Genomic DNA, 18,135 nt, shown 5'->3' with positions numbered 1-18,135 from the left:
CATTTGTCTCGTGCCATCCCTCTCCAGCCTTCCACAAACCTTGGGCAGGGACACCACTCCTACCCCTTGGCTAATACTACTCCATGGACCCAACCTCCATGAATTGATCTCACTTCCCTTTAAACTCTGTTCTAGTTCTAGCCTTCACAGCCTCCTGCAGCAAGGAGTTCCAGAGGTTGACTCTTTGCTTTGTGAAGAACAACTTTCTGTTACTAGTTTGAAGCCTGCTAACCATTCCTTTCCTTTGGTGTCCTCTAGTCCTTCTTTATGGGAACTAATGAAGAACTTTTCTGTATGCACCCTCTCCACCCCACTCCTGCTTTTAGAGACCTCTATCCTGTCCCCCCTCCGTCTCCTCTTTTCTAAACTGAAAAGTCCCAGTTTCTTTAGCCTCTCTTCATATGGGACCTGTTCCCAACCCCTGATCATTTTAGTTGCCCTCCCCTCTCCCACCTCCTTTTCCCAGTCTCCCCCAGTTTTGTTCAATAAAGACAGATTCCATTTTGGAAGACACGTTATCTTTATTTTGTACATCAAGAAGAGGGGCTAGGGAAGGGTAAGTGGAAGGAGGTGAGGGAGGAATGGGGCACGAGCCCCCGATGGGGAGGACTGGGCTGGCTCTGCGGGCTTCTGGGTGTGGAAGCTCTCCTGCAGCCCCCCAATTATCCCCTCTCCCCAGATGGCAGCCTGCAGCAAGTGCAGCCGGGCTGATTGCCCGAGTGGTGTGATGTGCCCAGAGTGAGTAGTCTGGGCAATCCAAGCCAGGACTGCTTTGCAAGCGGGGCACCCCTGAGAACTGTCTGTCCGGGGTGGGGGTCGGGTCCCTTTAAGCACAGCCCTCGGCTAGCCTGAGACAGCATCTCCACGCTCTAAGTCCTCCTCTGATGCCCTGCCGGCACTGCTTCCGGCCATCCTTAAGCCCGGTTCACTTAAGGTCCACTTAATGTGGACATGCTAGTTCGAATTAGCAAAACGCTAATTCGAACTAGTTTTTTAGTCTGGATCCATTAGTTCGAATTAGCTTAGTTCGAATTAACTAATTCGAACTAAGTTAGTTCGAATTAATGTTGTAGTGTAGACATACCCTTACAGACTTCCTGTGTGACCTGGTACAAGTCATGAATGGCCTGATTCAAAGCACACTGAAAAAGTGACTCCCATTGGCTTCAGTGGGTTTTGGATCATCCCCTTAATCTATATGCTGGAATTGCTCATCTGTAAAATAGGATAATACTCTCTTCTTCTGCACTGTTTTGTCTATTTGCAGTGTAGTTAAATAGGAATTAAAATATAAAAACCTTTTTTTGTTCCAAATGTACTAGGTGTCATCAATGTTACCTATGCAACAGTGCCTGGATTGCTCAGTTTAAGGAATCAGACAGAAGGCACCTTGGCTGAACCAGGAGTTGATTACATACCTGTGTCTGGTTGGTTGCTTTTAGGAGAAGGACACACATCAGCTTCTATAAATGTTACTATTCTAGAGGTAAATCTTAATCCCTGTCATCAATACATGATTGTTCCTGACTTCAATGTGTGCACAATCTGGGTCTTAATTCCCGCTGTCTGTCATTTCATGCTATTCATTGTGGCTCAGAAGAAATAATGAAAGGACCTTTTTTTGTCCTAATGTTAAAACAGAAGGGTATAGTTTAATCACAAAAAGTGGCTACACCTAGAAACGCATTAATGGAATTAGACTTTCTTATTAAGCTTTAGTTGTAGCTACCTACAATTCTGAATAGTGTTCATTGCCTTCAGATTTATATGGACTGACTACTACATATTTTTCTTTTTCAGTGGGTTACTTCTAATGTTTTTTAAATTCACAATGAAATTTATGTTCAGGAATAGTTTTTTTTCACAGTAGTGTCTTTTAAATGAAATATAATATTTTATTTCAAATATTATGAGGATCAATTTCAGACCAAATAATTGTATTTTAAGAGCATGGGAACAAACGAATAAAGTTTAGTATTTCAAATAATTGTGGCATAAGTTAAGTGTTGTTTTTTGCTTAACTAACAACTTAATAGATAATAAAATGAAAATTTACTGTGCTTGTGTTTTGCAGGATGATATACCAGAAGTGCAAGAATTCTTCCTCGTTAATTTAACATCAGTTGAACTAGTCATGAATCCTTTGATGTCATTTCCTCCCAGACTGGGTATAACATCTCTATCAGTACAATATTTACTTCACAATGTATATGAATTGTAAATATGTAATAATGCATTGTATTGATCTTTAGCATAGTAGTATAATGGCCGATGGCATGGTCAAAATAAGAATAATGAAAAAGGAGGCTTATGCAATCATTTTTAAGGTTTGCATTTCTTGGGATTGGGATTAATGATAGGGTGATTTCATCTGTTGTATATTATCATTTAATATCAATGTTTCTTAAAACCTATTGTCAACATGTGTCTAATGAGGAAAAGTTAACTTTCATATTGAAGTTTGATTCTTGTATTCTAATATGAAAATAGTTTGAGAAAACTTACTGTGGTATAGTTCACCAATGAATAATTAATACTTGACTAATTCAAATGTCTTTGGAAGTCTAATGCAGCATGGTGCCTCTGATGGATTGTACAGGTCAACAGGTGGAATCATTCATATGGAAGTCAGTGAACGGGGATTTCTAACAGAGCTGGATCAGAATCTTAATGTTAAAGAAATGCATTTGTTTGCTTTTAATAATTTTTCTTTGACCTTTTTCCCCTTTCTTTGCATGCCTGTAGAAATGACTGAGTTGATTCATTACAGACTAAAAGGTAAAACAAAACATCCTGTGTTGATTTGTGCAGGTTGAGCTGTGATTAGTTCACTGATTCAAAAATGTTAATATTTACTGCACAACCAAAGAGTAACACATGGGTGAGACAAATTATTTTCCAGAACTAAATTCAGTGACAGGCTGTTTATTTAGTCTCACCCTCCATTTTTGCTGGAACTGAAATATGCAGCCTGAGTCAGAGACCAAACATGGAGCACTTCAGCTCAAATGACTGAAGTTATAGGCAATTAAAAACAGATATTTTATCAAATAAGTGAACATGAGAAAAGGTTGAAGCTGGGTGGAGAGGAATAGGGAAAGGATTGTGAAGGAGAATCAAGTTGGAAGTGTAGGGGATATGCGCAGAAGGGGGCAAGAAGAAACGGGGCCCAGGGCAAAAACCCTAGAGTGCATATTCCCCCAGAACTTGGAGTTAAACCCATTATTCCTCTTCCTCAACAATTTTTTCCTGTCTCTCAAGTAACTGTGAAACCTATTGATTATGTGTTTCCCATATCCTCTAGTGGCAGGTCTAGGATAAAGTCACTTACTACTAACTATTACTCAGTAAGCTTAAGTGATAAAGGTGTGTGCTATGGGCCTAAAGATCACAAACCTGCTGATGAACCACTCGAAGAGTGAATATGGTTCCATAGGAATAAATTTTATTTTTTCCATCATTATAAAGCTTAGGAAATTACATCAACAAAAGCAAATATTTTTTTAAAAATAAGGTTCTAAAATATATGCTTACATTAGGAAATATCTATATTAAGGTTGCATGTGCAGAACTGTTCTTTGAACAAGTAAAATGCTATGTTCTTTGACTATTGGCATCTCATATTGGATATCCCAAATCAATAGCCACATTTGATATAAATTTCTCTGTGCCTCAGTTCTCTATGTGTAAAATGGTTCTAGTAAACTTCCTCATGTCACAGGGGTATCATGATGATAAATTTGTTAATATTCGTGGAGCACTAAGTGTATGAGTAATGATATCATAGAAATGTCCTTCAGGAAATTAATTCTGCATGCAGAACTGGGTTTGAATAGTATGTGCCACACATTGGACGCTGAAGTTAAAAGAAAATATTTGGAGATGGTTTACGAGAGATTACCGTTCATCCTGTGCATTGAATGAGGGATGGGTCCTTTGGAGAAACTAGCATGTGATCATATGCAACAATAGGCCAAATTAAGGTTGCAAATATAAAATTAATTCTGGTACTTCCTAATTTTTTAGTGCTTTGCTTTACAACTTAAATATTATTGTAATTTTTGTTTGTTTCTTGTTTGTATAAATCTGTGAGAAGACAGATGTCTAAGTATAGGTCAGTCTCTTTCTCTCTGGAAGATAGTTTTTCATTTCATTCAGTGGAGACAAGGTTTTCTTGGCTTATTTCCAGTTAACCTGTCCCCTCTGTTTCCCACTTTGTAGACACAAAGTTCAGTATATTCTGTGCATAAAGATTATTTAACGGATTTTTAACCAAGCCCTAAAAAACAAGTATAAATCGATTTTCTTCTTTATTTTGTATTTTGTCTTTAGATGCAGAAGGCTTGGCTGCTCAGGTTGTTATTGATGCCAACGATGGAGTGAGAGGAGTTATTGAATGGCAGAGTACCAAGTAAGTCTCATCTTCCATAAATAACCTAGTTTGTGATTATTTGCTTGAGTACCTATTGATTCACTCTTGGAAATAAATGGCAAAACTCTCAGTGACATCAGTGAAAGCAAAATCAAACATTTGGTGAGGCTAAACAGCCTTTAAAGTAATTTGAATTGGCTAGTGGAGATTTATTTTACATTGGGGAATCATCAGGTAGCTTGGAGCTCGCTCAGCAGTCCCTTTGCTATCCCTGGTTTTGGCCTTAGGCTTTGAACCAATTGGATGAGCCTGTGACTTCAGCAATGGAGAGAGGAGCATAAATGTAGTTCAAGCCAATTTCCATGTCCCTACCACTCCGAATTTCACTGAACACACCTAGGATTTAGCTCAAGATTTGGTAGGATATATGTGTATATTTTTGTATGTATATCGTGTTCTGCTACAAAGATTAAATTCAGCCCCCTGGGGATTTTTCTCTCTGTGTGCCCATCTGTTTGTCTATAGCAATATATCTTTTGGTGACGCTTACTCCATTTCTACACTAGCTTGAATGAATGGGATTTGAGGAATGTAATCTTCTTCCCCAAATTGTATTCAGGCTGTTGGGCTGCAGCACAACTTTTTAGTAGTCACTGCTCTGCTCATAGCATCTACTGTACCTCCACATCCATACATAGGTATTCCTTTCACTTTATACACATAAGCAAGGACTGTAACATAATCAGTGGAGTCAGAGGTCCCATTTCCCTATAGGGAATGTTACTGTTGAGACACCGGTGGAAGAGGAAACATGGAGTTAGATTGGAAGCAGATGGATCACATGGACACAGCAGATCACAGGATTTCGCTTGTTTTACTTAAATTGCATTTGGTTTCTTACTTCGTGAATGAAACAACAATTGATAGCCATTTCCCATCTTGCTTCCAGTGTTCTTATTGCTGATTCCTTCCGAACCAACATGGAGACTATACATGGGGGTGCAGAAACTTCTGTAGAGACACTCTTTTCCCTTTGTGTGGAGCATTGTGTAGATGACCCTCCACAATGGGCTAAATTCCACCATTAAAATAACATACAATAAAAATGTTATGTTAGACATATTACTTAACGAGTTAAGGGGCCTTTCTCATATCAAATATATTGAGTCATTTCAAAATGCAGTCATAAAAGCAAACAATGTTAGGAATCCTTAAGAAAGGGATAGCGAACGAAATAGATAATGTTATTGCCTCTGAATAAATCCATAATACGTCCACATCTTGAATACTGCATGCAGATGTGGTCACCTCATTTCAAAAAAGATACCCTGGGATTGGTAAAAGCTCAGAGAAGAGCAACAAAAATGATTAGGGGTTTGGAACGGCTGCCATATGAGGAGAGATTAATAAGACTTGGATTTTTCACCTTCCAAGAGAAGAGACTCAGGCCAGGTCTACATTATGGGAAAAAGTCAACTTAAGATACAGAATACCAGCTATGAGAATAGCATAGCTGGAGTTGACACTGAGGACTCTCCCAATAACCTCCCTTACACCTTGCAGCCTGGTGGAGTACCAGGGTCAAGAGGGGGTGACACTGGACCCACTAAATTGAACCCCTGGAGATCAAGCTTCTTATTGTCGATCTTGGGGTAAATGAAGAGAAGCCCGAAGGAGGAATATGATGGAGGTCTATAAAATCATGAGTGGTGTGGAAAAGGCAAGGAAGGAAAAGTTATTTACTTGTTACCATAATACAAGAACTAGGGGTCATTAAATGAATTTTAAAAGAACAACAACAAAAAGGAAGTACTTCTTCATGCAAGGCACAGTCATTTTGTGGAACTCCTTGCCAAAGAATGTTGTGAAGGCCAGGACTTTAACAAGGTTCAAAAAAGAACTAGATAAAGGATAGATGCATCAATTTGTTATTAGGCCGGATGGGTAAGAATGGAGTCCATAGGCTCTCTTTGTCAGAAAGTAGGAATGTGCGACGGGATGGATCACTTGATGATTATCTGTTCTGTTCATTCCCTCCACTGGTGGAAGACAGGATACTGGACTAGATGGACCTTTGGTTTGACCCAATATGGCCATTCATATGTTCTTACGTAACAGTGATCTGACTTCTGTATTGTATACCCAAATTGCTATGTTAAAACAATATTATTAAGATTACAAAATGAGGGATTCAAATCTTAGAAAATGCCTGTGCCACCTTAGTTCAGACCTTTCTGCATATTCATAGGGATATTCTTTCATTATATGATCATGCATCATGTGTGTGTGTGTGTGTGTGTGTGTGTGTGTGTGTGTGTGTGTGTGTGTGTGTGTGTGTGTGTGTGTGTACAGGCAATTTACTAACCATTTCTTAGTAGGGGATTATATTGGCAATTTAATAAGAACCGAAGGTATGTAGCTAACTTAGTCACTGCTCTTTGTAATGTAAAGATGTTGTCCACAAGAGATTACAGATATCATCTATACTATAATGCATACTGAAAACTGCAAATTTACAATTGGTAGGAAGGTGGTGAATTGTGAACACTGCTTTGAACAACTAAGAATTGTTGCACTCTCTGTTAACTTTGTTGCAGTGTTCTGATTACTGCTGTTGCATACTACTATTATAAAAGGATTTTTGTTGCTCTTTTATTTTAGTTTTGAAATTGATGAAATCCACGGGAATCTGTCATTAGTAGCATATCGGAACAGAGGATCTTCTGGCAATGTATCTTTGTTTTTCTATGCACAGAATTTGGAAGCAAAACTGGGATTGGATTTTAATGTGACATCCAGGGTAAGAAGCAAACAGAAAGTACAATATTTATTCATTTCTTAAGTTTCCTTATTGTTGGTAATACAATTACTATTCTCAATTGGCACAATCATGCAAGGTGGTGAACTATTAGTCTTCTTAAATTGCATGTTTTCTAATATAATGAGAAATTATAAGAAAACAAGATTATATCTGCAAAAAGGGATGGAGGGCTCATAGTGGACCACAAGCTAAATATGAGTCAAAAGTGTGACACTTGCAAAAAAAGCAAACATCATTTTGGGATAAACAGGAGTGTTGTAAGCAAGACACAAGAAGTAATTCTTCCACTCAACCCAACACTGATTCGGCCTCAGTTGGAGAGTATTGTGTCCAATTCTGGGTGCACCACATGTCAGCAAAGATGTGGAAAAATTGGAGAGGGTCCAGGGGGTCCAACAAAAATGATTAAAGATCTAGAAAAAATGACCTGTGAGGGAAGACTGAAAGAATTGGGTTGTTTTAGATTAGTTGTTTGGAAAAGAGAACACTGAAAGGGAATGTAACAACTTCTATGTATCCAAAAGATAAAAAATTGTTTCAATAAAATGTACTTATTGGCCTTGATTCTGTTGAAAATCCTCCAATTCCTGTTTTAGCCAAATTATAAGAGGTGCTCAGAAATTGGGTGCTTTGTTTGCATTTTCCCCATTTTTTAAGGGCTCTGTAGGCCAGACTTGCAAAATGTTAAGTACTTGTTCATGTCACAAACTTGTTAAGGTATACTGTCTTATATGTTTCACTACCAGACTCTTTCCTTTGCTGATGGAGAAAGGTATAAATACATTGATGTCATGATTTTTGATGATGATATTCCTGAAGGTGATGAGAAATTCCAGTTAATATTAACAAATCCCTCCTTTGGGCTGGAACTAGGCGAGAACATAACAGGTAAATGAACCTTATTCTTATACCCTAGGTCTCTGTTGTTGTTTATTTTATAGCTCTGTAGTAAAAGAGGAACTAGCTGTTCAAACCCATTTCTCAAGGACTAAGCTGCACGTACTACATGAGTCAGGGAATTTGCTAATTGCCTAAGTAAGCTATACTGGTGGTTGTTACTGAGTGGAATAAAGTTGAAGTATGCTAACCAATAACGCTGCAACACGAAGCTAAGCTAACAAATCAAGACATGCCAAGTTAGATAAGAAAGTTAAAGAAAGTATAAAAAGGATGCTTAGCCAATGCCCGGGGTCGGCTTTGCTTTGAGCACTGAGCTCCTTGGCCAAACATTGTTTGCAAACAATAAAATTGAGTTGGACCCAGCCTAAAAGTGTGACTCTCTTCTGTGGGCAAATTAGACTAGCCTCCAGGGGACGAACCTTGCAATTTATGCAACAGCTCTTTTCATTTCTTTATGCCTAAGGAATCATTGTAGTCTTGAAACCATCATTTACCTGTTGCAGATGATGATTCTTGAAACCTGTAATGAAAATGATCTAACTGCCAAGGTTCTATTTAAAATGAGTGAACTATAAAACAAGACTTATGTAGAAATTAAGTTTTGTGAAAAATCATGCTGTACAGAGTGGTGCCTTTTTTTGTTTTTGTTTTGCAATATCTAGAGCTGCATTTACATTTGCCTCATGAGTAACTATACCCAGTGACTATACCCAGACTAAGGTATAAATTACCAAAGTCTATATTTAGTCAATTTTAAAACTATTATTTTTATGTTATTATCCTACATATCATATCTTACACCAGGCTATGTTTACACTGAAGGATTTTATCAGCAGAGAGTATGCTAATGAAGCACTCATTAGCATTTGTCACGCTGTTGTTTGCACATCTCTGCCAATGCTTTTTGTGCAAGAGGTTTTTGCTCAAAATCAAGCAGTGTAGACGGGTCCATTTTGCGTAAAAAAAATCCTTTTGTGGAAGATCCTGTATACCTTTTTTTTTTTTAAGGCATAAGGGATCTTGCGCAAAAGGGTTTTGTTTGCGCAAAACGGACCCATCTACACTGCTTGTTTTTGTGCAGAAACCTCTTGCACAAAAAGCATTGGGAGAGATATGCAAATGACAGCACCATAAATGCTATTAAGTGCTTCATTAGCATACTCTCTGCTGGCAAAAGCCTTCAGTGTAAACATAGCCTGGTGTAAGATATGATATGTAGGATAATAACATAAAAATAATAGTTTTAAAATTGACTAAATATAGACTTTGGTAATTTATACTTTAGTCTGGGTATAGTAACGTGGCTCATGACTAAGGTAGCAGAATCTTGCTTTTCATTACTAGAAATTTTTCCCATGAAAGCTTAGTACATTAAAAAGTTGGCAGAACCTGCATAATTCCTTTTGTCTAAAATCAATTATCATTACAGGAAGCATCTTGTATTAATACAAAATTCAGTACAGGTTGGACCTCTCTTGTCCGGCACCTTTGGGGCCTGACTGGTCCTGGATGAGGGAATTTGCTGGACAATGGGAGGTCCCCTGACACCAGCCCCTCAGCGTCCTGCCCCTCCCTGCTGCTGGCTCCTTCAGCCTGGTTGGGCTGTCTTCAGGCCAGCCCCAGCCTCAGCTCTAGCCCCAGATCTGCTGTCAGATAGCTGGACAGCTCCAGCCCCACTGCCAAATGTCACGTTGCCCAATTGGACTGCCGCAGCTCCAGCCTAACTGTGGAGTAGCACATGGCCCCAGCTAAATTGATTCTGCTGTGCCACCACAGCAGGCTTCCTCTCACAGGTTGCTATGGCAGCAGCCCCAGCCCTGCTGCTTGGCAGTAGGCAGTCCCAGTCATGCTGCCGCCACCGGGGCTGGTGCAGCCCTGCCGCCTCCCAGGCTGATGTGGCTTGGGCAGGCTTCTCCTCATGGACTGCTGTGCTCCTGGCATTGCTGCTGGATGGCAGACAGTCCCAATTGCGCTCTACCCAGGCTGTTGCGGCCCCACTTCTAGCAGACTTGTGGGGCTGCACTGGGTTCCCAGCTGCTGGCTCTCCTGCCCCGGATCTTTCTCATCCAGGAACATCTGTGGTCATGCCAGATAATGGATGCTGCTGGACAAGAGAATCCCGGATTTCAAAATCTTATTATGATATCTGGTATGAATGGAAGAGGTACTTTGCTATATATTCTCTGCAAGTTTTAATGGTACAAAACCTCTCATACTGTCATGCAAAGCACTTATGCAGTAAGGTACTTCAATTATATGCCCGAGTTTAAGCATGTGAACAATCCATGGAAGACAATGGGGGATGACTTTTGTGCTTAAAAGGGGGCACTTATTATCCTAGTTGTATTGTAGTAATTAAACATATAACATTTCTGTTGTTTCTCTTTCAAAAGCCACAGTTACCATCCTTGCCAATGATGATGGTCATGGAGTTTTGTCATTCAATAACAGCGATCACTTTTTCCTAAGGGAGCAGTCTGCTCTCTACTTGATGGAAAGTGTTGCTGTACTGAACATTATTAGAGAACCTCCGCAGGGGATATTTGGCACTGTTACTGTTCAGTATCTTGTCAAAGAAATTAATTCTTCAGCTGCATCAATAGATCTGACCCCTTCACAAGGATATATCGTGCTGGAAGAGGGAGTCAGATTCAAGGTAAAATTGCAGGTGGCTATTACAGTATAAAAGAAGTAGGCTTTGTTTCAGCTCCTTGGGAAGCATACAAAGAGGTCCATATTTTATGTTACACTTGATTTCCTGTTGTATTTTGTTTTATCTCTTGTATTGTAGGAATGAGATGTCAAACATCATAAATATGTCCGTATGCTATGTGGAAATGTAGCAAAAATTAAGTATTCGAATGCTCGTTTCTAACCTATTATTACTTTTGGAATATTTATGTTTTCTTGCAAAAGTTCAAATAAATAGAACAATATAATGCATAGGATACAATCAGATAAACTGAGGAATAATTTCTTTGTGTATACTTGGCACATGACTGTATCTAAGATGCACATTTCAGACTATAGTAACAATTTACTTGAATAACAAAGCTAAAATATGATATATTATTTCATTCTGTAGAGTAAGAATACTTTAATTGCTTTCAGTTGCACAGAATACATTACTGGAAATGCAAGAAAATGTGGCAGTAATTTTAATGTGTGTCAAAAAGAAAAATGTAAATTCTGGTTAGGAAGAGAAGCTAGTCCGGGGGGGGGGGGGGGGGGGGAGGGGGGGTAGGCAGCAGGCGTGGGATTGCCCCCACTCAAAAAACATTGGGAGGAAGTTTGTATTATGAGCATTGTTCCTCTAATCTTTTCCATTCGTGTGCAGATTTTTTTCCATTCATGTGCAGGACATTTTTTTTATCTGTACTAAGACATGTGTGAATGCACACCATTAGTAGAAACAAAAACCTAGCTGTGCGCACTCTACTAATCAGCTGGGTTGCATGTTGAATCTCTCCTGAACAGCCACAGAAGTGCACAGCTTATAGGGAACACTGATTACGAGTGGGTTTTAGAACTATTCAGGAAATGTTTTTGTTCCTGTGAAAGATTTAAAAAAAAAAAGTTCATTTTTCCTCAACATTGTTCTAAAATTTTCAGTTTTTTGTCAAAAGCCTGGAAATCCAAAACACCTTTGTTTATTGTCTGAAAAAATTGCTTTAATTTTTTAAATTAAAATCCGAAAAATATAATAAAAATGGCATTGTTAACATTTCTATTCTGGTGAAAATGAAACTTCTTGACCAGCTCTTGTAAGCTCTTTTTTTATAATAAAACTGTTACCACTCTTAGACGATTATTAGGGACTATTGGAGCTTACCTGATGTAGAGCCTGGTGTATTCACAATAAAAGTCAAAGTGTGTAAATTAAAGCTGTTGTGATTGGACATAGAGAAGTGCACATGGGAAATGAATCCTATACCATGTAGAGCTTTTCCACAAGCACTTTGAATTGCATTTGGAATTGAATTAGTAGCCAGTGAAGCACACATGTTACGTGGAAACATTAACTCAGCCTTCTCAGAAGCTGGAGGCTCCTAATAATACACCCCAAATATTAGGGATGTAAGCGACTAGTTGAGTAGTCAACTATTAGTTGAGTAGTCGCATATGCTTATTGGATAGTTGAGTAACTACTCGACTACTTGCTGCCTTTTAAAAGCTGGTTTCCCCTAGCATCATCTCTGAAGGGAGAGAGGGCAGGGGAGACAGAGGTACAGCGGGGGAACCAGGTGCAAGCTGGGAATCAGCTGATTCCCAGCTTGCACCAGGTTCCCTGCTGGGAGCTAACTCCCCTGTAGCTCTGCAGTTCCCCCCCCTTTGATTAATCGTGTAGTTGATGGAAATTCCATCGACTACATGATTAGCTGATTAAACTAATTTTATCATCCATACAAAATATTATAGAAATTATACATGAGTTACCATGGCAAGGTCTGTATCTGAAATGTTACAGGTGCCTGGTTAGCTGCACATGTATTGGTGTTATCTATATAAGCATAAGCAGCAAAACCATGTACTTGCATAGGATACTGGAAAAAAGATGGTGCTGCATCCACAATTATACAAATTCTACAAAATTCCCCTCTGTTCTTCTGGGTCACCGTTTCCCATCATAGAAGTTGAACCTTCTGCAGAGGAGTGCCACTCTAGTCCTCTGGCAGGCACAGAGAAAGTTTCATGACTTCAGATACGCTATTTTTCCCTCCTCCTCTGAGTTTGTAAACACAAAGTCTGTACTTTGGGTGAAGTAGCAGCTGCCAGCCTGCTTTGTCTTTCTGCTCCTTTGGGTCTCTAATGTAGATATCAGAACAACAACATGTAATAAATGTTATTTAGATTAGTTATTAATTGGCATTACTGTAGTGCCTAGGAGTGCCAGTCACAGATTGGGACCCAATTGTCCTAAATGCTATAACAAACACAGAACAAAGAGACAGACTCTGCCCCATAGATGACTTCACTCGCTGGATATAAAACTATCTGGTGAGTGGGAATCAGGGATGCGGTGGAGAGGGGGCAGAGTTAGAACAAGAAAGAAAAATAAATGCAAAAGAAGGTGGGAGGTTTTGTTTACTTTAAAGAAAGGAACAGAAAGGGAAGAGATATGTTCTCTGCTAAGTTTTCAAAGGTTAGAATCCACTACACTAGGCCCATTTTGAGCCTCCCTTCCACTGCCAGTGCTGCTTCATATTGCCCAGTTTTAGTAAGTGTTCATATTGGTGTACACTTTTATTAAGTACTGTAAAAGCACAGAAAAGATAGATGCTACCATGTCTTAGTGACTTAATCTACTTGTTTTGCTCTCAGACATTGTACATTTCTGCCATACTAGACGAAGAACCAGAAATGGATGAACATTTTATTGTCACTCTCTTCAGCCCAATGGGAGGAGCCAGACTTGGCACAAGAGTGGAAACTATGATCACGGTGTTACAGAACCAGGCCCCATTGGGTCTTTTTAGTATCTATCCTCTTACAAATAGGTAAAGTACACTAAATTCGTTATAAAGAGGATAATTAGTCAAACTTTGTAGACAAGATATTTCTTTGCATCTTTCTTTGGTGGATCTGTTTAAAAGGAAACAAGGTAATGAGCAATCCATGATTGTAGGAAATTGAAAATCTGTTAAATAACATTGCTTTTGTACCAAAGAATAGAACAAGATTAAAATAAATCTGTCACCAGAATATACAGCCCTGTCATAAAAAAAGGGGACCAGAGCTGGCCTGAATGTTTAGATTCAGATTGTCCTCTTATTCCTGCTATTTTAATGTTTTTAGCAATGTAACTTGTATCATTATTATGAATCTAAATGATCTTGCATGTGGTATGTGATGAAAGAGTCAGCATGAAGACCAACTTCCCTTTCCACTATTCTGTAACTGCATATTTATAATTACACTTACACAGACAATTACTATGTTAAAAGAACATTTATTCAAATTGCAGTGTCAAAGGAGCAATTCAAAAGTTAAGAAATGTAACATTTAATCTCACTACTTCAGAATTCTTGTGTCAATCTTTTCTCATTCCAACCCAAATCCCAGCCTCCTAGTCCAGCCGATTTCAGGCCCTTTGATCCCTGTATCCTTATTTGATCTCTTTTCCCACACCCTGTCCTTCACTTGCACCCATACCTGCCCACATTTTCCATCACTACCAGCTCCTAGTCCCAGTTTGCATTCCTTCCCTCCACCTTCCATACCCCAGTCTTTTTGCTCAGTCAGTTCAAGATCCTTTTCTCCACCCCAAAATCCTCATCTGATCTATCTTGATTCCCTACCTGCACCTCCTCTACCCCTCCCCATGTTTCCCACCCCTGCTGTCTCATCTCCTTCCTACCCCCTGATTCTCAATCTCAATCTCCTTGTACAGTCAGTCCCAATTCCCCATAACCTGATTCCTCATTTAATCTCAGTTTTTCCTCACTGGCTTCCAGTCCAGTCTCCCCTCCCCAATTTCCGCAACTGCCAAATTTCTTGTTCCAGTCTGCTTTCCTCTTCTCTTGTCTCTGCTTTGGGCATCTTCCTTCTCCATCATGCCCTAGTCCTGTAGGGTATGAAAACACAGGAAAGACAGGCTTCATGTTCACAGTGCAAGTGTCCAGACCCAAGAGAGCCCACCACAGCCCAGAGCTGCAGTTCCTTTGTCCTTGGAGCATGTCCAGTGCACATGGAATCTTTGGAGAAGTCAGCTAATACAATCCAAGTCTCTAATGAGCATGTGAGAACTGGATTTTATAATTTGGTTATATGTGTGCTGTTTCTATGGGGATTGCAAAAGGCACATTCTGAAACCAAGGCCACCAGTGCACTAAATTTCAAATCCTAAGTGTAGAGGTCCGTGAGTCAAAGGATAGATCACTAGAAATTTTAGCATGACTAAAGTGTGTTTTCCCTTTGCCTCATTCCCAGAAAAGGCTGAACAATTCAGCTGAAAATTTTCAAAATACTCATCCTGACAGACCTGTAAATATTCATCCCAAATTATTGAAGTTTGAGCAAGTTATAAGCAGCTGAAACTAGGGCCTTGCAATGGGAAGTGGTGGACAGCCCTGATGGTGGTGCTGCTACCTGACTTATGTGCAAAGAAACTAACTGCCAGCGTTTTCTTTACATCACTGTTGTTTGTTTTACCACTGGGGCTGTGCTATGAATAGCTGTTTTTCAGAACGCCAATTCACACATTTAAAAGGAATTCCTGTTTCTTTATTTTTGCAATTCTAACATTTAGGATAAGTTCTTTGATGATTGAAGAATCCAACACTACTGTTTATTTGAAAGTATCCCGAAGTAATGGGCTCAATATGTCTGTGAGTGTAGAGTGGGAGACCCTGTCTGATACTGCATTTGGCATAAGTAAGTTCTTTCCTTGATGAATGTTACTTTTATTAATAATTAACATTAGTAAACTGGTCAAGGAGGTAGAGAGGCTAGTTTTGAAATATAAAATAGTTCTTCAGAGTTGATAAAATAAACTGCATTAAAAGATTTATTTCTCTGTGTTAAAATTCAGTAGATAAAATAGCTTCAATAGAACCGGTCCACTGACTGTCACTTCTGTCAAGAGTTGAAAGACTTCTGAAATATCATGTCAATGTATATGGAACAGTAATCTCACTAGACGTTTCTTAAATAAGACATGGTGGTAGTTAGTTTTTCCTCTAAACAGCACAGCCCTGCAGCTGATTAATCAGCCTCATCCCTCCCTCCCCAGTCAGTCAGCTCTGTGTCTGGATCCCTGAGCCTCTGACTAGGTGGGGCTGATTAATAAGGTGTGGGGCTGTACTACCAAGCATCTTAGAGGGCACACTGGTCGTAGTAGTATTACACAATGAAGTGCTCTTCTCCAGCAACATCCATGGTCCAGCATGATTTTTGTTATTTGGATGTCCACTTATCGGGGTGTGGCTCAGTTCCTTGGAGTCTCATAAAGTTTATTTACAGCCACCAGTCCTAGCTCTCAGTGTTCTGTGCTGTTATTTAGCACTAATTTACACCTATGTCTTCCAAGAGCCCATTAGGAACAGAAGTATTGTTAATGCCGTTAGACAATACTGACTTCCCATGGTTCAGCAAATTCTCTGGTTTGGCACTGGTCAGGTCCTGAGGGTGCCCCAGACCAGAGAAGTTCAACCTGTAGTATTAATATTCTTGTAGCACCCACAATTTGCAAAAATACTGCCCATGCAGTCAAGAAGCCTGTCTGTGTATGAATGAGCTTATATTATGAAGCCTAAGCCCTGGCATATGCTCAGCTTTAGATAGTGTGAATAATTCCATTGGCATCCCATGTGACTAGTTACAGCACTGAAAGATAAGCACTTTTGTAAATCTTTTCAGAATTGAGGCCTAAATGAGTGGGACTATTCATATGGGCAAAGATACATACTTGTGCAACAGTTGGCAGGATTGGAGTCCAAGCTTTCATTCTTGTAATTTAGTTCTGACAACACATTGAAAATACGCAGTTAAACAGATCTACAAGCTATGGAAGTCTGACTTCTCTCATCTTGGTGATGATTGCGAACAATTCTTATGGGGTTTTTTTGATTTTTTTCCCCACAGGTTGCTTTATTATGATCAAAAATTCCAATTTGTCATTAAGAACAACATTTTGTCTATCTAAAATTTCCTGTATGAGGTTTGCGTGTTGTGTATATTAAAAAAAACATTTGCCTGTTCTCATTGTTTTAGCTTCTGGATGTGTTTACTCTAATAAAACACAAGTTTTGAGTGATGTCAGTGTTACCCTTACTGGCATTAGGTCTGAATTGAAAGATCTGATTGGAACCTCCCTCATGTATACTCTAAGAAGTAATATTTTATGTATTTCAGAGGGTGGAATCAGTATACTGTCTGTCTTACAAAGTTTTGTGGAAGAGTCAGTCTCTAGCTGGTGTTTCTTTACATCAGGAGAGTCTTTATATGGTGTTCTGTTGCGGTCCTCCCCAGCTAGCTTTTCTTCTATTTATCAATGGAGAGGAGTTTTTGTCCCCATTGAGGTAACTTTTTATTTTACTCCATTTTACATGGATGGTGCTAATTGTATTAGTGAAGTCCAGTTACCTCAACACCTTTTTTATGGTTCTCTTCTCAGGACTTCAGTACACAAAATCCTCAAAGCTGTGTGACGTTTCACATCAACGGTGCTGCTTTTCTAGTGATTACTCAGGGAGGAACAGAACAGGAATCTTCCAACAATCACGTGTATACGTTCACATCTGGACTCAGGGTACTTCTGGTAAGATTTCTAACTTATTTTAGATGCTTTCAAAAAGCTTATTCCTAGGAGGCCTGTTTGGTATTGAGCTCCAGCATAATACTCATGCTTTGCAATGACATAAAACATGGCATTTTATAATAAGTTCATAAACTCTGTCAAGATGTTAATTTTTCATGACAAGACAAATGAATTTAAACTCTGGTAACACTGTATTAAAATCAGCAGGTACAACACTTCAAATGTTTTATTTGCTTATGCCAGAGATGATTTTGGCTATAATGTTTTCATAACATTTTCAAGTAGAAATTATTGAACATTCAGGGCTGTAATCACAGAATTTTTTTGGTATTTTAACAAAGTTTTGTATTGAATAACATTCTTCTGTTAGGCAATTAGCCATATACAAGGAACTTCAATCTCTTAACAAAGTTCTCCTGTCCTTGTGCCTTCTTTCCAGATACAGACTCTATCAGTTCCGGAAACCAGAGATGTAAAATATTTCACTGTTGACAGAAAAGATTATTTAATTATTGCCAGTCATATGACTGATTCCAAATCTGTACAGGTTGGACTGCTCTTACTTTTTCCTTTTTGATATGTGTGCTGTATATGTTCACTTCTAGAAAATACTAAGTGGCAATCAGTATTATGTAATATAAATACTGCTTGCTTTGCTACCCTGAGTGCTACAAAAATCTGAATAAAAATGAAGTTTACAGACTGATTTAGGTTTACTTTGAAAATTATTTTGAAAGTTGTCACTTATTGTGTAGTACTGGGAAGAAGCCAGTCATAGACACA

General features: G+C 39.0%; 1 protein-coding gene across 1 annotated transcript in view; it reads left to right on the top strand.

Moving 5' to 3' along the window:
• ADGRV1 (adhesion G protein-coupled receptor V1) overlaps nt 1–18,135 on the top strand; it is a 391,810-nt gene that overhangs the window by 93,128 nt on the left and 280,547 nt on the right. Inside the window, exons 38-48 of the mRNA XM_075932856.1 lie at nt 1,323–1,486; nt 2,075–2,168; nt 4,333–4,411; nt 7,034–7,172; nt 7,940–8,081; nt 10,487–10,749; nt 13,416–13,591; nt 15,343–15,467; nt 16,947–17,113; nt 17,209–17,352; nt 17,792–17,899. Of these exons, the coding sequence (XP_075788971.1) occupies nt 1,323–1,486; nt 2,075–2,168; nt 4,333–4,411; nt 7,034–7,172; nt 7,940–8,081; nt 10,487–10,749; nt 13,416–13,591; nt 15,343–15,467; nt 16,947–17,113; nt 17,209–17,352; nt 17,792–17,899 (1,601 nt within the window). The remainder of the gene's footprint in view (nt 1–1,322; nt 1,487–2,074; nt 2,169–4,332; nt 4,412–7,033; nt 7,173–7,939; nt 8,082–10,486; nt 10,750–13,415; nt 13,592–15,342; nt 15,468–16,946; nt 17,114–17,208; nt 17,353–17,791; nt 17,900–18,135) is intronic.

Source organism: Pelodiscus sinensis, chromosome 6 (assembly GCF_049634645.1).
Source record: "Pelodiscus sinensis isolate JC-2024 chromosome 6, ASM4963464v1, whole genome shotgun sequence".
NCBI classification, from domain to species: domain Eukaryota; kingdom Metazoa; phylum Chordata; order Testudines; family Trionychidae; genus Pelodiscus; species Pelodiscus sinensis.
This window is presented reverse-complemented; position numbering and strand designations above follow the sequence as displayed.